Source organism: Castanea sativa, chromosome 2 (assembly GCF_040712315.1).
Source record: "Castanea sativa cultivar Marrone di Chiusa Pesio chromosome 2, ASM4071231v1".
NCBI lineage: Eukaryota > Viridiplantae > Streptophyta > Magnoliopsida > Fagales > Fagaceae > Castanea > Castanea sativa.
In genome coordinates, this window is record NC_134014.1 from 41,788,878 (window position 1) to 41,815,498 (window position 26,621).

Below are 26,621 nucleotides of genomic sequence, written 5' to 3' on the forward strand. Positions count from 1 at the left end.
ACATTTTACTGGAAAATTTGTGAGAAAAGAGTAAAAGCCCATTTTGACCCATTTTATTGAGAGCTAAAGCTTTATTTGACTATGATACATGATATATGATTTGAAAGATGATGCGGTGACATTAGATTGAATGCATCTTTATGTGTAACATGATATAGCCATTAAATCCTTGAAGATAGAGTTTAGAGTTGGGTAGAATGAGTGCTTAATACTTTCTCATTCTATAACCCAACCTCCAGTCTTAGATTTTGGCTTCTAAAATTTTCTTTAGCTATGTAAATTTTTGTTTCTAAGACTGTGAATAAGACCAAAGGCCATGTAAATTCCAGTTTTAGTTTCATTCTTAAACAATGATGTTATTTCAAATATGACAACTTCATTGTGTAAAACTCTCATTTAGAGAATATAACATTGTCGGTTAAGTAATCATTTTTAGAATTCACTATCTCTTTTTTTTTAGATATGATAAAATTTCAACATATAATTTCTGTTTTATGATAATTGATTTCAATTTGGGTATATGTAGTCTTTTATTCCTCCACAAAAAACTTCATCTTTTTTTTTTTTTTTTGTGTGGAGAAATAAGAGATTTTACAAATTTAGTTAATTAGAACTCACACACTACCCCTCTCTAAGCAGTGGTTCTCATGTTGTATCAATATCAAAGGCTCGAGGATGGCATCATTTTAAATAAACGACAGACCGTCTAACGAACTCATCCATCAACAAATCCAGTTGACTGTTGTGGTAAGTGCTAACACTATGACACGGCGTCGTTTACATCGCCCAAACTGTCACCGTGCATCGTCTAAAATATCTTATACCGGAGCTACCCTTATGCCACGCTTTCTTTTATCTCCAACATCTTATCCACCACTCTCAAAACCCCACAAAACCCTGCTTCACGAAAACACAAAAACCCTCCCACTCATCCTTTCAATGCCAAACCAAATTCAAACCCAATCTCCCATATACCCCATTTCTCATATCTTCGAACTCCTTAATTAATGCTCAGCTCCTCACTTCAACTCCTCACTTTCATTCCCTACTGATGGAACTTTCTTCTTCCTTCATACACTTCACAAACCCATCCACATCCTCACCATGTAACCATTACTCTTTCTCATCATCCTTCTCTCCGTTTCCCATCCAAATCCACACAAAAAATCTCAAATTCGCAAACCCCACTTGCCCAAATCACCGTATCTTCGCTGTCGCGGTAGACCCACAAGGGCCACAACAAGAGCTCCCCAAAAACAGTCCCCAGAGACTCCTCAGAGAGCTAGCTGAGCGTAAAAGAGGCACTGCTCCGAAGAAAAAGTTTCCCCCTAAGAAATTCATACTGAGACCCCCATTAGATGACAAGAGATTAGCGGAGAGGTTCCTCAATAGCCCTCAACTCTCTCTCAAAGCCTTTCCATTGTTGAGTTCTTGCTTGCCGTCTTCGCGTCTTAACAATGCTGACAAGACTTGGATGGATGAGTACTTGCTTGAGGCAAAGCAAGCTCTCGGGTACCCTCTGGAGCCCTCGGAAAATTTCGGGGATGATAACCCGGCGAAACAGTTTGATACATTGTTGTATTTGGCGTTTCAGCACCCCACGGGTGAGAGGACGAAGGCGCGGCACGTGAGGTCTGGGCACACCAGGTTGCTGTTCTTGGGGCAGTATGTGCTTGAATTGGCGCTGGCAGAGTTTTTTTTGCAAAGGTATCCGAGGGAATCGCCGGGTCCGATGAGAGAGAGGGTGTATGCGTTGATTGGTAAGAAGCACCTGCCCAAGTGGATTAAAGCTGCGAGCTTGCAGAATTTGGTGTTTCCATTTGATGATGTGGATAAGTTGAAGAGGATGGAGCGCGAGCCGCCTGTGAAGTAAGTTCCATTCTGTTCTTTAGTCTGGATTAAATTCTTGGACTTAGAATAGAATGATTGAGCAATTTGGTAGTTAATTGAGTAGATGTCTAATGGAAGAACAAAATAAATTTTGTTTGGAATTGAAAACATGTGTGCAAGATGTTTTTCAGTAATTGGTATTATGGTATTGAACATGGCTTGCCATGAGCGTCTGATTGCTCCTTGACTCAGTTATAATTCTGATGGAGGTTAGGTGTCATTGGCTAGAATTTCTGAGATATTTACTCTTAATGGTCTTCTGTTAGTTATTGCTTTATTGATGTGTGCACCTTGTTATGGGGGGTGCTGATTAAAGTTGCTTATGTTAAAAATTCTTGCTTTGATGTTCTCTGGTTGCTAATGTTGTAAAATGCTTTATATGGATTTGTTCTCAACAAGAGGCAATGATATTTCACTTTATCAGAAATTCATATGATGTTATACTCTTATCATTGAGAGAAATAACGTCTTTGGAAGAGAGCCCTTAAGTCCTATTGTATAAACTTGCTCATTGAAATGAGCCATTGACTTTGAAAATAGAAAAGTCATTTATGTGTGCACCAAGTTAATGACTGCAGCTAGGTTCAGAGATTATGTGCATTCCTGCCTTCCAACTTGGCATGCCTTTATTAAGTATGCTATGCATCCATTGGTGAAAGATTCTCTATTTCATTCTTGTTTTCAATGCCAAGTGTCATGATTCTGCCCATTTTTGTCACCACTCATCATCCATTGGCTCTCACGTTTTATGCTATTCACCTGTTCATGATGAACTCTCTTTCATCACACTGATGATGAAAGCTCTTGTTTCTCATCAGCACTAACTACTATGGATTTAGAGCTGAATGTTCTATTTGGCTAAGGAAGCCTTTGTCAATAGATTGGTAATATTTGTGTAACTGCTTCTTTCAAATAGCTGCTGAGACCGTTTTCTGTGACATTGGACCAAATGTGACAAAAGTAATGCATCATGCACTTACCGATGGTGAGAGGCTTTTTGGTAAGAACTCGGTGCTTCACTGCTGAGGACTAGATCTATGAAATCAACAAAAGCCACCAATAGGTGGCAAAGAAAGTTTTATCGAAAAAGGAAAAGGGAAAGACACAGAATAAATATGTGCAGTCCATTTTCCAAGAATACTAATGACAAAGAGAGAATATATGAAATCAACAAAAGACATCAATGGGATGCCACCCACGGCTTGTATCCAATCATACAAGGATTGCAATATAGAATCTTTTCTTTTCTTTTTTGATAGGTAATTGTAATATAGAATCTTTGATTACAAAATTAGGATGTTGAACTCCATCAAAGGCCCTCTGGTTTCTTTCACTCCACAAATTCCACAACACATAACGGCATGGCTTGCCAAGCTTTAGCAGCTCTATGGCAATGAAGGCGTCCTCGTCAGCACTCCATGAGCACTGATTTGGCATCACCAAACTATCCCAAACAATGTAAAGAAAAAAGACCAAATATCTGTTGCCAAGTTGCTGTGAAGTAGTAGATGATCTAAAGATTCCCCACCTCTTTTACAAATACAACACCAATCTATTATCAATACATGCTTCTTGTGAAGATTATCAATTGTCAGGATCTTCAGTGCTAATGAATTAAAAAAAATTGTATAAACCCATCTGAGGAACATCTTACCTCCCTGCACTGGATCATAATTGCATCAACTATAACTTTGCTATTTTCTGTTGTAAAATTATTTAGTGTAATGGATATGCTTAGTATCATGAGAATTCGTAACTAACAGGCAGGACACTTTTTTTTTTAAGTTAAGAAAATCATAATTGATGAGCAGAACACATTTGAGTTCTAATATTTTTATGTTATGAGCAGGTCTGTCTTCTGGGCTTTGTTTGGGGCAATATATTTGTGTTTTGGTATGCCAGAAGTATATCGTGTTCTTTTTGAAGTATTTGGCATGGACCCAGAAGCTGAGGACTGCCAACCAAGAGAACGAAGACAACTTGAAGATGTAGATTATGTCTCTGTTGAATTTGAAGGCAAAAAGCTCAGTTGGCAAGAGGTTGCAGCTTATAAGGCAAGCTCTAATTTGCTTTTCTATGATTTGTTTATGATATTTCTCCATTAAATAGTAAACACAAGAATCTAGTTTTGTGCTCAGTGACACACTTGGCACACCCAAGCTTGACAGAAATAAATTTGGGACTAGCTGTTTTAGACTGGACAAGTTTCTTGATTCGGACTTATCCAATAAATAAATAAAAAGTTTCTTGATTTGGATGTGTGGGGGACATTGTTTTTCGGATAGTAAAAGGGAAGTAATTTGTTGAGAGTCTATTAGTTCAACTGGTACCTCCTAGTGTTTCCACGGTGATGTCCAGGTTTAAATTCCCCACCCTCAACTATTGAATTATCAAAAATGTAAAAGGAAAGTAATTTTGCAGGCTAATTCTTGAGATCAGATATTAAAGTGACTGTCTAGGTAGTATTTGCTTGCAGAATTTCAATGGATAGCGGAAATTTTATTCTTATCATTGTTGGAAGGAGTCCACTTGTAATTTTTTTCCCACCCCTTCACAGCCTCCAGAAGATGCTCTTTTTGCACACCCAAGGCTCTTCAGGGCTTGCGTTCCACCGGGCATGCATCGGTTCAGAGGCAATATATGGGATTATGAGAGCAGACCTCAAGTCATGCGAGCACTGGGGTACCCCTTAAAAATGGAAGATAGAATCCCAGACATTACTAAAGCAAGGAACATTGAACTTGGACTTGGGCTACAGGTAGTTCTTTTGCTGCCTATCATTCTACTTCTCCTTTTCCTCCTCAAAACCACATATTGTTATCACCTATTGATTGTTGCATATGTTGTAGTATCAAGAAAAGTTAGAAAAGAAAATTATGTAAACTCTAAGGGATAGCACAATTGGATAGGGATCATATCTCATGAACTAGAGGTCATTAGTTTGAATCTCCCCTTATCCCTCTTCTTAGGATCAAAATTCACATATTAAGAAAAAGTATTTTGTAAGCCAACATGCTCATAGATGAAATTGACTTGATTGGTATCTTATATGTTGGTTTTCTTCTTTTATGATCATTACCATACTTTTGATTACACATGTAAAGTTCACTAGGGTACACTTGGTGCAGCATTTAGTGAACCAACCTGCTCCCAGACACATGAACCCCAAATTATCAAGATTTGTTTATAAATTAGAATTGCTACTTGGTATCTTTTGATATATACAGTTTTGAAGTCTCCTTCATTTAATTTTCATATACATCCTTATATCAAATATATATTTATTAATTGTCTGATATATTTGAAATTTTGCCTAGCCCTTGTCTCCTGACGTGTCATTTAATTCCTCTCTGAAAAACAGCTTTGTTTTCTTCATCCATCAAAACACAAGTTTGAGCATCCTCGCTTTTGCTATGAGCGCCTAGAATATCTTGGGCAAAAGATCCAGGTAATAAAATTTTACTGCATTGGTGCAGCTGTTCTCTGGCCTCTGGATAGAGACAAATGCATTATTTCTCAATTTAAAAGCACAATCCAAATTTTTATTTCCCCTTAGTGTGGAAATCAGACATTTTGATAACTGTCTGTTTTTGCTTTCTTTAGGATCTCGTGATGGCCGAGAGGCTGTTGATGAAGCATTTAGATGCTCCTGGATTATGGCTACAGGAGAGACACCGGCGTACTCTTATGAACAAGTTCTGCGGGAGGTATTTGAGGGACAAGCATCTCCATCGCTTTGTCATCTATGCTGAAGATGTTCAAGAGAAATTCGAACATAATCGAAAAATGAGGAATCCAGCTACAACTGCAGTTCAACAATCCCTTCATGGGCTTTCATATGCTGTTTATGGGAAGCCTGATGTAAGACGCCTCATGTTTGAGGTATTTGATTTTGAGCAAATCCAACCTAAAGCTGTAGTATGAATCCAATGTAACATAAGGGTGAAAGTAATTTTATAATTCTCTTCAGCCTTTACCCTATTTACAAATTAGAGATAGACTTGCCACCAACTTTGTAGAAGATCCAGTTCGAATATATCTCAACGGGGTGATACAATTATAGATTTTTGATACTGTTAGTTGATAAGGTTTAATTCATTAAACTTCCAGGATTGTTTCTTATGGGAAATGGAATTTTTCTGGCTGTGAAGCTGTTGATACACCAATGCATCGAGTCAAAAGGTTGCTTTGCATTCTGACTTCCAAATGAAGTTAACTTATGATTTTTTTTTGGAAAAATTACACTTTATCACTCTAAACAATACCCTCAATTACACTATGTACCAAAATGTGTTTTCATTCTTTGTATTCAAATCCAAATTTTAGGATATTGAATCTGAAAACTGAATACGAATCCTTAAACCAAACAAGTATTTTAGTAGTGGATGCCACAAAAAACTGAAAACGAATACAAAATACACCTACTTTTTTCTTTAACCAAAAAACACCTAAACTTTTTTAATACATTTTTTGCATCCTAAACTATGATCTTTATTACACTTTGCACCTCGATATCAAGTTTGTTGTTAACCTGGATAAAAATACGGCACAATGTGAAAAGACTTAATTGCCCTTCTTTTCAATTCCTTAAAAACAAGAAACTATTTTTTACTACTCTAAACTATACTTCTAATTATATTTTTCATCCTAGACTTTGAATTTTTGTCCAAATTAATATAAAACTTAATGTCATAGTGTAAAATGTAATAAGGGTCATAGTTTAGAGTGTAAAAAGTGAATTTGAAAATTTTAGGGTGCAAAGTATATTATAGAGTATAATTTAAAGTGGTAAAATGTAATTTTTTAGATTTTTTCTTAATCAAACAGTCCATAAACGTTTTTATTTTTTATTTTTGAGAAACATCCATAAACTATCCTTGCAATGAAGTAGTGGCATTTTTCAAACTCTAATGGTACCTTAAAAAATAAGATTAAAAAAGAAGAAGAAGTAACTAATGGTATTAGTCAGACCTGTTTGAAATTTATTTAAGGTGCTTAACGCTACTCTTCCATCGTTCCATTCACCACCTGAATGACTTCATTGACCGAAAGATGTTTGATTGGGAATTTTCCTTCTCAAAATAAAATTAGGTCCCATTTTGACGGGTAAAATAAATATTATCCAAAATGGTTATAATGAAATAATACCGATATCTTAGGGTCTTTCCTTTTCAATGCTAACAAAAACAAAATTATCTGCTAGCCTACTATTTTTATCAATTTGTTCAGGAAAGGTTGTCATTGAAAAATGTTACGTTCACAATATTTTTATAACATCTTCACAACAAATCATAGGTGGCTAGTTGTTATTAGTTCAAATTTAAACATAATACTAAGATTACTTTTTTACCCTAATAATAACAACCAATAACAACCAGCCACTTAAAATTTGTTGTGAAAATATTATGGACACCTCATTTCTCGTAATTGAAATTTGAAAGTGGTGAAAAGAATATTCAACTTGACCTGCCTTCAATCTAGAGTATCTAAAGCTACTCCTTGAACCAAAAACCAGTTGCCACGCCATCAGATTCTCAATCTCATTAGAACTGGACACCATACCCCAATAATCCCCAACCCTGGATAAATATTGTTATTACTTAACCCTATTTACTCTTTGGGAAAATTTCAATTATACCAGTTTAGTTGTTTGAATTTTATCACTTGAAATTTCAGAATTTAGATTTTACTTCATTTTAGACTTTAACGTTTTAAAATTTGGATTTTAGACTTTCACATTTTAGAATTTGAATTTTATCCCATAAATTTCAAGAGTATTTCCAGAATTTAGAGTGTAAAATCTAAACACTTTCAAACTTTATCAGATAAAATTTAAATTCTAAAATGTTAAGAAAATTCAAACACTCAAATTTTAGGAATAAAATCTAAATTTTAAAATTTTATGATATAAAATCTAAAAATTCACCAATTTATCCTGTTTCGGGTGTATGATTTTTCCTACTCACAGCTTGTAGTACCCACTGAAATCTACTCAGCTATGAGCAAGAAGAACCATACAAGCGAAACAGAGTACATTTTTTCCAATTTTAGGTAATTTGCAACTTTTTACCCATGTATTAACAAAACCAAACAAACCCAGACTCGCACATAAAAAGAAGTAAGAACGCAGCTTATTGCGCAACGTGGTAAGTAAATGGAGTGGTGGTGTAGTGTCACATGCTAGATACGCTACAGCACCCCCACACCAACACCAACAATCCAGCAGTACTGCTCCTCCTTTCTCGCCTCTTGCTACTACTGTGCGCCCTCCTTGCCTTCCGTGTGCCGGTGGCGCACCCTCCTATCCCGCGCACCCCTCACTCCCACCACCCCCTTCCTCACACTCACAGCCACAGCCACAGCCACAGCCACAGCCACATCATCATCCTCACCTCCAATACCACAAAACTCGTCGAGATCTCCGGTTCGAATCGCCGACCCATGTCGAAAGCCCGAGTTTACGCCGATATCAATGTCGTTCGTCCCAAAGAGTACTGGGATTACGAGTCTCTCGCCGTTCAATGGGGGTATTTAAATTAATTTTCTTAACCCTAAATTTTTTATTTGATTGGGGATTATATATCCCATGCTGCTTTATTTATTAGCTGAGAATAATTTTGGGACTAAAAATATTATGGCTTTTAGCTTAGTAAGGTTCAGCATCTAATTTTTTATTAGTTATGTAGTAAAGATCCCTTTTTTATTGTTCTTTTCTTTCCTTCACTTTTCTTAGCTACCAAACAGAAAGTAAGGTTTTTAGTTTCTTTGATTAAGTAGCATCACTTAGCTCGATTGGATTCCCTGATTTTAATGATATAAAGTGAGAAAACCTGATCAAGGATCACATCGAATATGTAGGGAATGGATACAATTTTTTTTTTTTATATGTAAAATTTTTATTATTGTTTTAATAAAACAATAACTGAGCCTTAGTCAAAACTTTGGCTTTGTTTTTATAAAAATAAAGCCATTTAAAATTTTTGGCAGTAGAGTAAGTTTTTAGTTGTAAGATTAGTGTCTTTCGGTTCGAGATGGGAGTGATTATTGACTTAACGTTGTTCACTTGTTTCTTGGGGCTTTGAGTTAATGCCAAAGCAGCTTTAATTTTTTTTTAATGTGTGTATTGTCACATTAGTGATTTCCTGGTTTTTTGAGAAAATTTTTCTGGGTTATTTTTCAGTGATCAAGATGATTATGAGGTTGTTCGGAAAGTTGGAAGGGGAAAATACAGTGAGGTTTTCGAGGGCATAAATGTCAATAGCAGTGAGCGGTGCATAATCAAGATCCTCAAGCCTGTTAAGAAAAAGAAGGTGGATTTTAATTTTTACTTTATATTTGATGAGTTAGCTTGGCTGTTTTCCAGAGAATTACTTTGAAAATATGTGGTGCTCTGTTTGAGTTGGTTATGATGTTGGATTTACAATATCAATTTTCCCAAATGAGAGAGGAAAGATATATTGTTGGAATAGATGGTCATTTATCGTTTTATTACTTCAGATATTCTGTTTGGTTGCTCCGTCTTTTTGGCTGTTCATTTGGGTCTTTGCTGTAAATTTAATCGGATATTAATTAAGGGTTAAGCGTGAGATTTCTATTGATCTTTGTGCAGATAAAGAGAGAGATAAAAATACTTCAGAACCTTTGTGGGGGTCCAAATATTGTCAAGCTTCTTGATATTGTCAGAGATCAGCACTCAAAAACGCCTAGCTTGATATTTGAGTATGTGAACAGTACAGATTTCAAAGTTCTGTACCCCACATTGACTGATTATGACATACGCTACTACATATATGAGCTTCTCAAGGTGATTTATGCATTGAATCTATTAAAAATTGCATATCTACTATATCTTCTTTCTGCCTTCAACGCAATTATTCTTTTTTATACTTAAATCTTATTTATGATTCTTGCTGGTAAATCCATTGCTTACTTGAGGTAATGTGGTGTTTTAAATGCATTTTTTTATTGCCAAATTAGTTCTCTTAACTTTAAACTGCAGGCATTAGATTACTGCCATTCACAAGGAATAATGCACAGAGATGTGAAGCCTCATAATGTTATGATAGACCATGAGTTGCGGAAACTTCGCTTGATAGACTGGGGTCTTGCTGAGTTTTACCATCCTGGCAAGGAATATAATGTTCGTGTGGCTTCGAGGTAATGCTCCGAATACATGTGGACCTAAGTCTTATTGAAACATGTGTCTGTTGAAAGTTACATCTACTGATATGTGTGATAATTTTTCATTAGATTGCTTTGTATAACATTTTGCTGCAGGATATGGTGTCTGCTTGTGTCCAAACCTATTTCGTACTCGTGAACATGTGGAGAATATCTTGAATAGAATGCTTATTACAAACCGCTTCAAAAGTTTGGAATTTAGTAGATTTTACCTACAGTTGCTTGAAAGTTGAACATACATCCTTTTATAAAGCCTACTTATGCGGACACACATAAACAGAATTGTAGTGTATAAGTTTGACTGTCCATAACCAACAATAGCATCAGTTCATGATGTTGTGTTTGCATCTACAGATCAGAGGGTGGTTTACATGCTTAAAAAAAAAAAGTGTTTGAAGGCATATTACATTTTAAGCTGTTTTCCTTCAAATTTTGAAAATTCATCTGTCTGAAAGTATTTGAGCATTAACTTTCCTTGTTTTTCAGATACTTTAAGGGGCCTGAACTACTTGTTGATTTGCAAGACTATGACTATTCTTTAGACATGTGGAGCCTTGGCTGCATGTTTGCTGGAATGGTAAGAATATTTTATGTAGAATACCTCTGGTATTAAGTCATGTAAAATGCAATTTAAACTGCATGTAGTTGTTTAGGTGCTTGTGCAATAGCTGTTAGAGAAGAGGATTATATAGTTTCTTGCTTACTATTCTTGCTGCTTATGCAGATATTCCGCAAGGAGCCATTCTTTTATGGTCATGACAACCATGATCAACTTGTCAAAATTGCAAAGGTAGCACTTATTCTAATTTGGCAGGAATCTTAAATTTATTATATATATAGACAATAATTTATTATTCTGTGATATCTCTGTTACACACTCGCATTGAGAGAGAGAGAGAGAGAGAGATTTGTGTCACATGGGAAACATAACATGTATTTTTAATAAGAAAAATTATTAACTACTGTGTTTATTAATACTGTTCACTGTCTTTTCTGTGGATACATTAGAATTATTATGAAAAGCTCCTACAGTACTTGGGACTGATGAGAAAATATATTTTCTAGTATAATACGTTTCTTTCCCCAGAAGAATTTCTGCATGAATTTTAGTGGCTTGCTTTCCAGGTACTTGGGACTGATGAGTTAAATGCGTATCTGAATAAGTATCATTTAGAGCTTGATCCTCAACTTGATGCACTTGTTGGGAGGTAAGTTTGAATGATTTCACCTTTCTGGAGTCAACTCTCTGTTATTGTGTAAAAGTCCCATTGGTGCATGTTTAAGTTACCAATTATCAAAAAAATCCCTTTATTAAGTTAATCAATTCATGCAACCTTAAAGTAGTTACGCCCCCCACTTTTTAATGTGTTGGTACCTTCTTCTGCAGGCACAGCAGGAAGCCATGGTCCAAATTTATTAATGCAGATAATCAGCATCTAGTTTCTCCTGAGGTTTTTTTCTTCTGTTCTTTTAGGTGTATTAAATTTTAGCTCATCACTAGTAGTACTGTTATTGGTTGATTTTTTAACTTGTATTTGATGCAGGCCATTGATTTTCTTGATAAGCTCCTACGGTATGATCATCAGGACAGGCTAACTGCTAGGGAAGCCATGGTAATCCTACTTGAGCTGCTTCACTAATTGTATCTGTCTTATAGTTCAACCAAAAAATGGCTTTGGCGATGCTCACTCTTTCTTTAATTTATTTTTCTTTGTTAATATAAATTGACTACATAACTCATGCCTCCCATGGATTTATTCATGTTTAACATTGCACCCCATGCAAGAGGAAAGTAGTATATGTTTGCAGGAGTGTTTTTCTTGTTGCTTAGGGTGAGAAAGTAGTTATTTTTCTTTGTAACTTCTCCCTCTGATGTGTCAAGCCCCCCCACCCCCTCTTTCCCTCTCCAACCTTCCATCAACACAAAACATTGTTCTTTTTCGAATTAATTATAGTGCTGCATGACATGCTACAAATATTTTAACCATATTTGTAGTGTTTTGCCTCAATATCTGGGGGGCAGCATTTTTTTTTTTGGGCTTTACAAGTCATAATTAATCATTCACCCCCCAAATTCAAACCAGCTATGGTTCTGAACTTTGCACTCCAAACAGGCCTTGGGAACTTTCTAGTGGTTGGGCGGTAGAGGGTACTCAGGGGTGGTACATATGCCCTCTTTATTGGCCTCAGAAGTTGGTGTACATTACTTGTGTTATGTTCAATATTATGAGATTAGTGCACATGGATGGTTAGAGGTGTGATAGTACTTGGTGCAATTCATTGTATGGTGATGCAACAGTTGTTGTGTTAATGTATTCTAGTACTTAGATTTTAATTAGCTACTCAACTTAGATTGGCCCACACTGTCCGACAATCATCCAAGAGCATTGGTTGAGCACTTAAAGCTTTCAACTCAGGCATAGGGATATAAGTCGGAGAGAATTTATAAAGCTTTCATGAGATTTGTCTCTTTAGTTGAGCTTTGCCTGACATGCAGATCTCTCTGCAAGACAAAACCGTAGACTTGATAGGAGTCACATCTTCTACTTCGTTTCTCTCCACTTGATGGAAGTCACATCTTCAACTTCATCTCTATGTTTAATTATAAAGAAGCCGTGTGTGAGCTATTGATTGATAACGTAGGTAATCTAATTGTTATTATTGGGTATACTAACATGTAGCTGTTCTGGTGTTGGTACTGCAGGCACATCCATATTTCTCACAGGTGAGGGCAGCAGAAAGTAGCAGGATACGGACACAATAGCCTGATTGAATGGAGTCTTGTGTATAAACTAGAGTCCATGTTATTTGGAATATGTATTATATAAACCCTTAAAAAATTTATAGCCACCTCGCATGGGATATAGGCAGCCAAGTTTGGGTATGAGCTCTTTACTAAAATGATTTTGAAGTCTCCTGTTACGTTTGAATAAAACATAATGTTTTCAAACTTCTAGTTTTATATCAGATATTTTAGAATTTTATATTACTGTCTTTCTTGAAGCACTTTCAGTGCTACACTTGCAGCCCCTCGCAGTCAGTAAATACTGCTAGATACGTGATGCCAGCAGTAAGCGTCACTGGCTTCTTTCTTGCCTTTTTTTTTCCCTGTATGTTTTCAAGCTAAGCTTGGAAGGAGAGGAGAGGCCTTCATTATTACCTTCATGCGTAGGGGCAGCAAGCAGAGAAATTCTTGAATAATTTTTGTTTTACTGAGTTGGAGCAGAATTAATTGGCCTTTTATTGTGACTAAAATTGTGATCTTTGGTTGGGCCAAATCAATCGCATTGCAGTTCCTCGGAAAGAAAAATAAAATAGAATAAAAATCTTCAATAGCGTTGCAGGGACTATGGTCTATGGAGTGCACTTGCATATAAACGTATTTTCCGTGGATGTGCATCCCTCCTAGCCATTCCCCCCACCCAAACAAAAATAATAATAATATTGGTGATAATATCGTTGACGTTGCGAAATAAGATTACTTAGATAAGTAATCGTTTCTAATAAATTATAATTTAATGAAGATTAGGATCATTTTTATTTTGTTTACTTGTGGTTTAAAAAATATCACATTTTATTTTGTTTAAATCAGTTAATACACCTATGTCAAGTTAATTCAGTTGATCATATCTGCACTCAACGTGGGGCAAAATAATTTTTAAAAGTTAATTCAGTTGATCATATCTGCACTCAACGTGGGGCAAAATAATTTTTAAAAAATCAACATAAAGAGACAGGTATGAGAAAATTTAAAACCTTACAAAGCAATCACTCCACCCCTTAACCAAGCAGATACCTTTACGCAGGTAATAATACTTAAGAAAAACTTGCAAGTTTTTTGTGAATTTTTTTGTTTCTAGTATCCAAGACAGAAGGTTATGGGCGACGTTGTATCTTCCACGACCAAATGCTTCGGACACAAATTCCACACCTTAACCGTTAACAAGTAACATACACAGGCATGCTGGGTGGGCATTCATAACTGGTTCTAGTGTAGCTTCTTGGAGGAGGTTGAGTAGGAGTCAACCATGTTTGGTTAAAGTGATTTTCATCACTCAATTTCCATAACCCATAACTCATTTTTTGTGCAGCTTACATTCATTACAGCTATTTGACTTGATTTTCTTTCTCAATTTCCAAAAAAATTGAGTAGAGTTATAAAAACTGAGAACATCTTTTTGTTATTTTCAAATTATGAAAAAATAGTTACCGTGACAATTTTGTAATTTCGCTCAACTAAAAGTAATATCGCTCAACTAAATGAGTCCCACTCATATGTATTATCCCTATCAAGTGTAAAGCACTAATTGATGACCAACAGCTCTTTCATTGTGCAAGTACCACCCTTTTGTTTTTCCCTTACTTTTCCTTTACTTTCACCTTCCCTTAACGTTTGTTTTGGTTTCCATTTTACTATGATTCCAAAAAAGTGAGTTCAACATCTCTAAAAGCTCATGCATCCGAAGTAGTGAAGAAGATCTCCCTCTTCTTCTTCTTCATATCTCGGTTTTGCAAAATCTGTAGCTTCAGTCTCTGCTCTTGGGTGTCTGTGTGTGTTGTGAAGGTTGTAGTGGTATCTTATCTCCTTTGGTTGCAAGAAGCCGTGGGTCTCTCTTCTAAAAGAAGATCTCAAGCTGTGGGTCCTCATCTACAATTCAGATCAATGAGGAATAAAAATCACAACCCATAATCACAAAACCCAAGCAAGATATACAGAAACTTCATCCATCATTAGCCAGGCAACAACTTTGAGAGAGAGAGAGAGAGAGAGAGAGAGAGAGCTGTTTTGGATCATGGGTTGTATTCGAACTTGGGCTCAAGCTTCTTGACGGTTTATACTCCAGATTTCAAACATGAAGCCGAAAGGGAAATGGAGAACTCCTTTAGTGCACTACCGGATAATGGATTAAACCATAATAAGAGGAAGAGGAGCGACAGAGGTAAAGTGAGAGGAAAAGGAGGGTGAAGAAAGAAAGGCCGAGATGTGAATAGGTTGTGAAGTGAAGAGAGAATGTCTACACAGATACTCAATTTAGCCATTATGTGCATTTTGCAAAGCACTTAAAACAGATAAAGAGATGTGAATAGGTTGTGAAGTGAAGAGAGAATGTCTACACAGATACTCAATTTAGCCATTATGTGCATTTTGCAAAGCACTAAATTTCATGGATCCCACAACTTTGCTTAACGTTAAGTTTTGAATTTAAAAAATAAAACCCACTAAGAATGTCCATTCAAACACATTGCAAGTGTTTCTCAAAAAAAAAAAACACACATTGCCAGTACAGTTTTGGGAAATTTTTGAGCTACAAATACGAGAATTGGGTAATGAGTTAGAGTGATGAGATTTGAGTGTTGAGATATGAAAATTAAGTACCCTCCAAACCAATCATTTCGTGAATTGAGGTCGTCTCCTAACTACCATGACAATTTGAATCGCAATTGAACACTAAAAAGCAATGGTTTCAATTTTTCTTATAGTTATGACTAAAAAGGTAATTAACTATCCATTAGATACTAGAGAAAAGAAAACTGAATACCAATTGTTTCAAGCTGTTTCCAAAGGGAAGCAATGTCCCAAGAGAAAACTACTTCATGTATTACTGCAGCCATCGAAATCCTGCCATTTCGATAACATCACCCCGTTTTTACTCCTTTAGACCTTCCGAAGTCAGATTCGCAATTGGAAAATATTTGGATCCAATGCAAGCACTTGGTCAATGGGCCAAGTAAGACAACTCTTTCAACATAAGCAAGGGCATTTATATTCATAATCAAGGACATTATAACTAAACAAGCTTTCATGACCAATGGCCTTGATACTTCATAATATAATAAAACATTGAGTTTCACTTTTAATAAAAGGAAACAAGTATCAACCACTCTCACTCTCTCAAGCACACAAATTATACAATATGCAGAAAGCAACCATGATTGTTAGGACTCATTGGAATTAAAGTAGAAAGCTTTAATATGAGAAGATGATTTTCTTGACATGTCTCTAGGATGTTCTCTCCAATCAATTTATTCAATTTTTGAGATGGGGGAAGCAAGCAGTAACATCAGATTTGGGGTGCTTTGCTCCTGCATGTTCCCTGCACTTCACCTCTGATGTGGTGCACATAAATGTCTGCATGCACACCTTGCACTGCATTCAAGATTCACCAAAATATATTATAACTAACAAACAACTAAAAAATAGTACAAAAAGCAGAACTTAACTCAAGTGAGCCAAGATACAAATCTTGATCTAAAATTGGATTGATTGGTCTGAGAACACCAGTTTCTTAGGAAATACATGCCCTACCCTAAACACTCACATAATAATCATTAGCTAAACAAAATCAGTATGAGTAACTCACGCAACCAGGAAGAGTCCCTAGAAGTCAGAGACCAACATTGGATTTTGGATACAAAGAACATTTGGATATTTAAAATGTAAACCAAATAATGCATTGACCTAATTCCCACATAAAGTAAAACTGCTTTCTTGAGTTGAGGAAACTCTCATTCCAAATATAGTATGGATTTAATCAGAGAAGATTCTGGCTTTGACTACATATTTCCAGATGAGTCTTCAATTTGCAAGAAAACAACCTAACATCCTGCTAATACTTATTTATTGATCATAAAAAATAAATAAAACAAATAAGTTACTACTTATAAATGGTTTGAATGATACTGCAACATCAATAGCAGTAGAGTGAAATTCCTCCTCCATCGAAGGAACTTGGGCCATCTTGTCCTAAAATTCAAGCTACCATATCCATGACAGTTTGTCATTCGGACTTCTTTTTTTAGGGCAAAAATAAACGAAAAAACTTTGAGTTAACCTCTCATTCAAACATATACATATTAGTAACTATATTGAGTATCGGCCATACATATGAGTTAACCTCTCATTCAAACATATACATATTAGTAACATATACATATGAGTATCGGCCATCCATCCAGGGATGGATCATGTATGCCCTCATCTACTATATGGGGTTCTAAATTAGCTAACTATATTGGCAGACACCGATCTTAAATTCCCTGATACCCAATTCCTAATCATATTCCCTTCTCTCAAAATAATACTTCAACAAATCTCAATTTCCGTAGTTACACTTGCACACAATAAAGCAAACTCAACACAGTTACCAACCAAAATTTTGATATATCAAATGTATGAAACATTCAAGAATACCTGGATTGTCATCGCCTTCTTGTTTGATTCTAGCTGACTTCCTGAGAAAATCAGTAAGATAATCCAAATTAAGCACAACAAGATCCTTGACATGTAATTTTTAAAGACCCTAAATAGATTATTTTTTATTTTTTTGTTAAAGCTCCGTTTGGCTGCGGATTATCTAATTTTTTATATTATCTCGATTACCCAGAAAAAACCCACCTCAATTAAAACCGTGTGGTTCGTTTATGATCTGAAAACTTAAGGTCCTTGTTTCAAAAGATGAGAATTCAGACATAAAAGAAGTCTAATTTTCTTTGATTTTCCGAGTCACATTCTCAGACCACAAACGGAAATTTGAGAAAAAGTGAGGAAGAGAGGATGAAAATTTACCCTTGCCAGCAGCCTTTGCCTTCTCCAAGTTCTTCTCGCGTGCCATCTTCGACTTTTGGGCGTTGCCTCCTCCCATGGCTGGAAATCAGAGGGATCAGAACCTCAAAACCCTAGTTTTCGCAAAGAGTTCTTTAGATTTGTGATAAATGGCGGTAGCGATACGCTGCGGAACTGTATATATATTAGTATATTACTATATAGGTAAAGGGACAGTGATTCACTCACCCATGTGAAAGTCACCGACCAATAACATTGAACGGTTATTTTTTATTTATAAAACTGTTGACTAAAGTTAAAAAAAAAAAAAAAAAATTGTTGACTAAAGAGTCTTTGACTAGCCTGATGGGAGATCAGCAGGTCCAATGTGTCACTTATTGTGTACACCATATTTTTAACACACTTTTATAATAAATTTCAAATGGAAGATTGTTAGTAGATGTGATTAGTGAATAAAAAAGTAATTTTAATGATAAATTAAAATTAAAATTAAAATTAATAACAACTTATCATTATGAATTTGTTACAAAAATATTGTGGATATATCACTTCTTATTTTGTGTTAACAACTCTGTTTCATATCATGTTAATGTAAAGAGTATCTTGTATTATATTATGCGTATCAACTCTAAGCTGACCCATTTGGACTTAGATCCTCTAGATTTCTTAAAGTGCTTTACCAATAGATTTCCTTAAATTATAACCACTCTTTTATGATTTAAGAATCTAGATTCTACCATGTCAGCATTCTACTAACAATACTTTTAAAATAATAAATAAAAAATGTTGTAAACAAAACAATTAAGATTATTGTTAGTTTCTCAAAAAAAAAAAAATTGTTGGTAGAATGCTGATATAACAAAATTTAAACCATTAAATCATTAAAGAATTGTTAAGATTTAAAGAAATTTATTTGGTAGAGTACCCTAAAAAATTTAGAGGATTTGAATCCAACCCATTTAATAACTATATAAAAAAAATTCTTAACTTTAACACGACTAGTTTATTAAATAGAATGACATGACATAATGCACATAACATACTTATTAAAAGCGTAATGCTAAGGACACCGAATTGGGCCCTACTTCAATGGTACTAGCATAACTCTTATTAACTTGTTCTTGTTGGGTTGGCACATGCATAACACAATCCATTTAGTAACATGTGATATACCAGAGTAATGTAGACATGACTCATTTCAACACACTTAAAGGGCATGTCCTAAAATACATATTTTTATATTTTATAAATAAATAGATTATTATAATTAAAAGCAAATTTATTATACAAAAATTTTGTTTCATAATAACATGAATTAAAGTACTAATAGTTACACGTGCTTGTTTTACAACCTTAGTTTAACCTCATCTTAAGAGCAAAATTGTATTTTTGACTATTGATGATTAAGAAATTACTGCAAAATCAATCTAGAAGTCATAAGAATAAAAACAATACATCATGTGCTTAAATCAAACCATAAATTACAAGATATAGCCTTATCGAAATTTAACAGTTAATACATATTCTTGTGATTGATGCTAAACATGATTAATTATAATTAATTAATTGTGATTAGTTCTCTAGTTGTGGTTAATTTATATACCATAATCCCATTTGTTTAGGCTTCAGACAAGAGTGATGCATGCATATAAATAGTTTAATTCTATTGGATAATTGGAAATTTTTTATTTTTTTTAATTGATAATCTTATATATAAGAGTTTTAATTAAATTACAAAATTTGCTAGTGGCCCTAAAAAGGCAAAAACACTTGGGAAAAAAAGTAGGTCCCAAATTGGATTTACCTCAAAACTCAAATAAAAAAAAGGGGGGAAAAATGGATAAGTTTAGAGACTTTGAGTCAAAGTGTAGACACTAGGACCATATAGCTAAATGTCGTCCGGCACTCAGAGCACAAGAACAACACTTTTGTGCTATTTTCAACTTCTATCTTCTTCTGTTTTTTTTTCCCCCTGATTAGTATATGAGATAAATATAACCATATATAAATTAATCCAAAGGCAACAACAAAAGCTCTTCCCCTTTATAGGTCGTTCACAATTCCAAAGTGAAGTGGAGCACTAAGAGCTCTTAAAGAGAGACATTAGGTGGTTATTGATCCATTTGTAAGTCACCACAACCTCTCATCTTAGGTTGCACCGACACGCCATTTTTGGCAACGTATCGGTGTCCGACACGTGTCGGACACGGATATCGGCACGACTCGTTGGACTTTGGTGTCCGAGCGGTGTCTTTTTTTTTTCGCTTCTCCGACACGGCTCCGACATGGTGGACACGCCAACAGTGAAAAAAAAAAAAAAAACAGAAAGCACAGATTTTGACAGTCGCCAATGGTCTGAGAAGTCATTACTGTGAAAGTTGAAAACCATAGACAATTGCCGGTGCTAGATCGGGCCGATCGGCGAGTCAGCGAGCTCCATAGATAGATAGATAGTCGCTGTCGACGCCGTGCCCTCTGTCCCTTCCAATCTCTCTCTCTCTCTCTCTCTCTCTCTCTCAGCATGGACAGGTCTGATCCGGCCTCTTCTCTTCTTTCTCTCTGTTTTTTTTTTTTCAAATATGCTATATCTCATATCTGTGTACTATAGTGTTATAACGCGTTATAAGTTATAACGCCTTTTTTTTTCTTCTTTTTTTTAATCCCACTCTCACTACACACACACACACACACACACACACACACACATATATATATATATATATATATATATATATATATATATTTTAATCCCAAAAGTATAAAGCTTGTTTTTCTATTATCTTTCTAGTTTGACGTTGAATGTAGCCTATTTAAACTTTTAGTTTGTACTCTAAAAATTTTATGTGTATTATTGTACTACTTTGAGTATTAATTTACTTATTTGTAGTTCTTACATAATTTAAATTCTAGGCATAAACATATTTTATCTCTAAAAATATTTAAAAATATGCCTAAATATAAAATTTAATTAATTATTTAATTGTCGTGTCCATGCCGTGTCGTATCCTTATTTTTCAAAAATTGTCATATCGCCGTGTCCGTGTCCGTGTCCGTACATCACGGAATTTTATGCTCCCAAAGCCTTAAAAACACGTCAAATCAATGCCCATTCACCCCCACAACTCTTAAACATTGAACTTTTGCATCATATGATGTCAGATTAAAATTTCTCCAATGCTTAAGTTAGCATTCATAGTGGTGGATAATGGATATTCTTTTTTTTAATGGATATTCTTTATGAACAGTATATTAAGAATTCCTCGTACCTTGGCATGTGTATGGATGACGGAATATATATTATTATTTGTTCGTTGTCTTGTCCCATGATGGCTGTCATATCCTGTGATTAAGGTTGTGGAGCACGTTTAGGCAGAAATGGGGCATTGTTCTAGAAATTTGTGCCCATATTTGAAGAGGCATATTTTTGGTTTTATAAGGTAATGAGATAATCACCCACCATCTTAATAACCATCTTAATAGTCATTTCACAAATATAAATATTTGCGAAGTTTAGGGGCTGTGAAGTTTGGGGAGCAAAGACCAAAGTTCAATTCTCTAGGAATGAACTTCACACATATATACACTTGTGGTGGACATTTTTTGTAATGTTAGGCTGGGCTGCCTCCTGCTGTACTAGGCCCAAAATGTTCTGGATTAGGGAATTGGGACCGATCCAATTGCAACTCACCTTGGTCCGGCTTGTGCACAAACTATGCCCCATTTGTCAAGATTTTGAATTATAGGCCCGTGATAGGCAGAGCTGCTATGAGAAATTACGGTAGGCAGATATAATAAAGATAACAAAGATTTTGAATCATAGGCCCGTGGCAAGTAGAGCTGCTACGGGAAATTACGGCAGGCAGATATAGTATACAATAATAAAGGAAATGCGTTCGCAGAATAAATAAAGGAGATAACAACAAACGCCCCATACATAAAACAGCAAAACTTAAATGATGAAAGGTCGTTAATAAGTTTTAATAAAAAAGCAGAACGTTAGCCTGCTGTGCCAATCTACCTTACAGGACCGGAACCAAGAAGGGAACCATTTCCTCAACGCAAATAATCTCCATTAAAAAAAAATTAATTTCTTTGAGGGAACGGGGCTAAATGGTTTATGCCCAAAATAGTTTCTTATTTTTTTTAGCAGAGAGTAAGGGCTTTAGAGAGAGAGATGGAATCAACCTATCTGGTGCATGCTTGCCACTCTATTCTCTCCATTTTGTTTTCTTATTCTCTCTAATTCTTTCTTTCTTTTCTTCTCGTTTTCTTTCTCAATACTTGTTTAGTTGTTGTGATTCCGTTCTTAGAGGGTACTATTACTGTGTTCGTGCTCTCCTCCACTCTTTTTCTTTATCCCCTCTCTGCTGTGCACCGCAATGGTCCTTTATATAATGCCTGTCGCGGCTAGTTTTTACTATTTTAGCCTTTAACCACCTTTGTCTGGTGTGGGTGTCCTTGCTGACCATTACTGATTGATTAATTGCCCAGCCAGCACCACTTACCTGTGCTGGCCGTGCCACTACACATCACCAGACGAAGAGGACTATTTTGTTTATTTGCTTACCGTAGCATTCTTACTTGCCATAGCGTGGGTGTTCTCTCACTTCATCTCTCATGGCATGCACCTAGTAGTTTCAACTCATCCTTACTTCTTTTGGGCGGTATGTTATCCCAGCAGGACACTTCCCCCAAAAGAACCTGAGCAGGAACCACAAAATAGGTTTTCCCCTCTCCCCACTGCCAGACCATGTCCTCTTACCTCTGACCCATGACCCATCACTTTTTGTATTGGCTAGGTACAGCCTGGTGGTGTTTGGGCCTTATGCGTGCTTCACTCCTATGTTCATCCAAAGCCTGCCTGCTGCTCATTCGTTTGTCGCGGTCTGAAGACCCGTTTGCACATTCTACCATCCATCCTTGACTTCTTACGGCGTGAGCTGTTTTCCCATTCGTTCTTTACTAGCTTGCTTCCTTTAGAGGGCTGGGCTTTGCTTGATTATGGGCTTTCCTTCCTTCAGGCCATTCTTTTTGCTTCTTCCTACAGTCCTACTATTATTTCCTACCGCATCATTCTATTATTCTTGTTGTGATGTTATTTGACCCAAACCTGCTGGGCCTTTTTGGGCTTGCTGCTTATTTCCTTTTTGGTGGCCCAGTATGATCATTGGGCTTTTATTGCGTTACTTGAGGGCTCCTGTGTCCTATTTATTTCCTTTTGGGCATCCTTGACCCATTTACTTTCCTTAGGCATCCTTGGCCCTTTCTAATTCTGCGTTTTCCATGGGTTTTTACTAACTCATTGGGCTTCACTAGCCCAATTACTCTATCATTTATCCTTGGGGCTTATGGACTCTCCATTGCCCCTTACTTTCTTTACTTGCATTACTTCGGGCCCGTTGTGGTTGTTGTCGCCCATTCTCACTTTTTTTCATCACATACTGCCCATGAGTTTGCTACTTCTCTCCTTCCGGGCATTTTTAGGCCCATTTGCTTCCTTAAGGTCCATTTGTTTGCTTTATGGACCTATGATCCATTATTCCTGCCACTTGGGCTTAATGGCTTTTCTATCCAATTGCTAACTCTCTTCTACCCACGTTGCTAGGCTTCTTCTTCCTACTGGGCTTCTCAAAATGAGCATCAACAACACTTAGACTAGGTTAAAATAGAATTTTTATCTTGTATAAAAAAAAAAGTAATAAGAAAATTAATGGAGTCATATATAATATGTTAAAGTTGAAACTTGAAACACAATTATAATTCAAATTAGCTTCTAATTGTAATTTATTGTTGTTACGCTCTCCGGTTGAGTCACATCATCGCCAATTTACAATTTTTTTTTTTGTTTTCCACTTCACACATTCTCTATAATCAATCACTTTTTTTCTCTCTCAACTCATCATCTTCCCATCATTAATTATCCAACTTATTTTTACACAATCTTCAACATTTCTCCTCCATTGTACCTTTTTATATCCCCACTGCTATCTATTTTAATACCACTCTTCTTCTATCCCTTCATCTTCCTTTTAGTTTTGGTTTATTCCTATTCTCTTACTATAAATATGCAATTCACTCTCACATTCTATGCATAATTTTCTCATGCACAAAATGTTATTTCTCCCCCCCCCCCCTCTCTCTCTCTCTCTCTCTCTCTCTCTCTCTCTCTCTCTCTCTCTCATTTTCCTTTTCATTTTTTGGTGGATTTTATTATTTCTCTTGCATCTTTACTTTAGGTTGATGAATTTTTGTGTTCTTTATAACTCTGCTTTAGGTTGATGTGATTTAGTTTTGTATTTTTAAGTTGTTATCTTTTTTCTTTTCTTTGATTTCATAGATGTTATCATATTGAATTATAAAGATAGTATATAAGAAATATAATGTTATTCTATTACATAGGACGACTTGGATAATTTGATGTTTATTACTATATATTTTATTTTTACTATTTTTCTTCGTATCTTATTTTCTATAAATTTGTTATTCTCTCTTGAAAAAGTGATTATTCTCTCTCTCTTGATTTTATATTTTTCCTTGCAACTCTAGTTTAAATTAATGAATCGTTGTGTTTTTAAAACCCTATTTTGGGTTAATAAGTATTGGTGTTGTATTTTTGAGTTCCCCATCACAAGTACTCTCTCTCTCTCTCTCTCTCTCTCTCTCTCTCTCTCTCTCTCTCTCTCTCTCTCTCATAGCTTTGGTTTAATTTTTTTTTGAGTTAATACTTAGTTATTTTGGAAGTGATAATTGAATTTATATCAAAACACAATATTGATTATGCATTTGAGTGTGCCTATATCTGTGTAATATTGAGGGCAATTTTGGGATGATTTTTTTAATTATCATGATAATCTCCTTTAAGAGGATGATGAATTTGAATATTTTATTTGAAACTTAAATATAATAACATAATTTTAAAAATATGTACCACCACATAAAGGAATAATATCAATTAAAGACTCCCAAAATAATAGCATGATATATTGGTAGAGATAGAAAGATAAAATAGTTTTAGAAAATGTTTAACGTATTGAAGGTAACCTTTTTATTTTTCTTGAAATATGACTTTGTTGTATTTTAGGTCCTGAAAGTAGTTGTTTCTTTTTTTCCTTGACTTATACATTTTTTTATAGATGTTTTCTATGCTTTTGATATTAGGGAGAGAAAGTTTGGATATTGAGAAAGTTTGTCAAATTTTTAACATAGCTTATGTACAAAATTTTGTCAATAAATATTATATGGAAAATGATATTTTTATGCTCCACCTTTTAAGTTCTTGATTAATATATTTTTTTTCATTCATTCTTGAAACCCAACTGTAGGTTGACGAATCATTGTGTTTCTTATAATTCTATTTTGGGTTAATACTTTTTTTGGTTGTGCCTTTTGAGTTCCCTATCACAACTCCTCTCTCTCCCTCTTATAGCTTCGGTTTAATTTTTGTTTGAGTTAATACTTAGTCATTTTGGAAGTGAGAATTTGAATATATATCAAAACACAATCTTGACTATGTATTTGAATGTGCCTATCAATCATTTGAGTAATATCAAGTGTAATTTTGTAATGAGTTCTGATTATCATGATAATCTTCTCTAAGAGAACGAGACATTTTAATAATATATTTGAAACTCAAAAACTTTAGTCGTAAAGAAAAAAAATTAGGAAACATATAAAATCAATCCTATTCAGTCCACTTCAGTCCATACAATCTACTTTGGTCCAATTTGGTTCATTCGATCTACTTCGTTCAATTCGGTCCTATTTGGTCCATTTCGGTCCTTCTATTAGGTCCATTTGGTCCACATCTGTTAAATTTTGTCCACTTTGATCTATTCGGTCTATTTGGTACACATTTGTCCAATTCAATCTATTCGGTCCAATTTGGTCCATTCTGTCCACTTTCGTCTACTTCAGTCCATATGGTCTATATCGGTCCAATTTAGTTCAATTTGGTCAATTCGATCTACTTCATTCAATTCAATCCTATTTGGTCTGCTTCGGTCCAATTTCATCCATTCTGGTCCAATTTGGTATATTCAGTCTATTTAGTCCAGTTTGATCCATTTGGTCTAATTCAGTCTATTTCAGTTCACTTCAATCCAATTCGGTATACTTACTTAAGAATGGAAAAAAGAAGAAGAAGAAGAAGAAGAAGAAGAAGAAGACAAGTTTTGGTTGAGAGTACTATAAATTATTTGAGTAATATCAATTGTAGTTATAGGATAAGTTTTGGTTATCATATTAATCTCCTTAACAAAATGAGAATTTAAATAATAACATTAAAACTTAAAAATTTTAGTTGTACCAAATGAAATTAGGAAAATCTAGCATAATAGTAATAGTTAGAAGAATATGGACCATTTCAAATAAGAATAATAATATCAAGAAAAAAAATAAAAAAATTATATATTTGTAAAAATAGAATGAGGGAAATTACTTTTTGAAATTGTTTAATTTTTAGGAAGAACAAATTGTCTATAATAAAATTTATAGAATAAATTATACATATTTAATATAAGTTTGTCATAATTTTTTATTATCATGATAATCTCTTTCAATAGAATGAAGAATTTGAATAATTTATTTGAAACTTAAAAAGTTTATTTGTACCAAAAAAAAAAAAAATAGCATACTATAACATAATTTCAAAGAATTTAGACCACCTTATATAGGAATAAATCAATCAAACGCACTCAAAATAATAGAATGATATACTAGTAGAGATAAAAAGATGAAAAATAATTTTAGAAAATGTTTAATTTTTAGGGAGAACAAAATTATCTTCAAAAATAGTTTAGGTAACAAATTATAGATCATATTACAATTACAAAATAATTATCTATTCTCAAATGATCTATTTATAATACTGTGTGGGTTAATTTTTTTATAGGACACAGGCCCAAGTAGGAATTAGGATCCTGGGCCCAACACTTACTGTTTTGAAAGACTGGGCTTGCTTCGTTGCAGCTAAATTGGGTTGATTTCG

The 26,621-nt window shown here is 34.8% G+C and overlaps 3 protein-coding genes across 3 annotated transcripts; 2 read left to right on the forward strand and 1 right to left on the reverse strand.

The window, feature by feature from the left end:
- Positions 1-866: 866 nt before the first annotated feature.
- Positions 867-5,997, forward strand: LOC142626301 (ribonuclease III domain-containing protein RNC1, chloroplastic). Its single transcript, XM_075800118.1, has 5 exons — positions 867-1,869; positions 3,740-3,944; positions 4,448-4,648; positions 5,252-5,338; positions 5,494-5,997. The coding sequence occupies exons 1-5, from the start codon at positions 1,052-1,054 to the stop codon at positions 5,812-5,814; spliced, it is 1,632 nt and encodes a 543-aa protein (XP_075656233.1). The 5' UTR covers positions 867-1,051; the 3' UTR covers positions 5,815-5,997.
- Positions 5,998-7,958: 1,961 nt separating this feature from the next.
- LOC142624238 (casein kinase II subunit alpha-2) lies at positions 7,959-13,060 on the forward strand. The gene is made up of 10 exons (XM_075797771.1): positions 7,959-8,417; positions 9,071-9,200; positions 9,500-9,694; positions 9,890-10,047; positions 10,558-10,648; positions 10,796-10,861; positions 11,197-11,279; positions 11,459-11,522; positions 11,616-11,684; positions 12,776-13,060. The coding sequence occupies exons 1-10, from the start codon at positions 8,068-8,070 to the stop codon at positions 12,833-12,835; spliced, it is 1,266 nt and encodes a 421-aa protein (XP_075653886.1). The 5' UTR covers positions 7,959-8,067; the 3' UTR covers positions 12,836-13,060.
- Positions 13,061-15,812: 2,752 nt separating this feature from the next.
- Positions 15,813-17,800, reverse strand: LOC142625697 (uncharacterized protein At2g23090). The gene is made up of 3 exons (XM_075799383.1): positions 17,639-17,800; positions 17,264-17,304; positions 15,813-16,219 (listed from the first exon to the last, which is right to left on the reverse strand). The coding sequence occupies exons 1-3, from the start codon at positions 17,712-17,714 to the stop codon at positions 16,100-16,102; spliced, it is 237 nt and encodes a 78-aa protein (XP_075655498.1). The 5' UTR covers positions 17,715-17,800; the 3' UTR covers positions 15,813-16,099.
- Between the last annotated feature and the right edge of the window lie 8,821 nt (positions 17,801-26,621).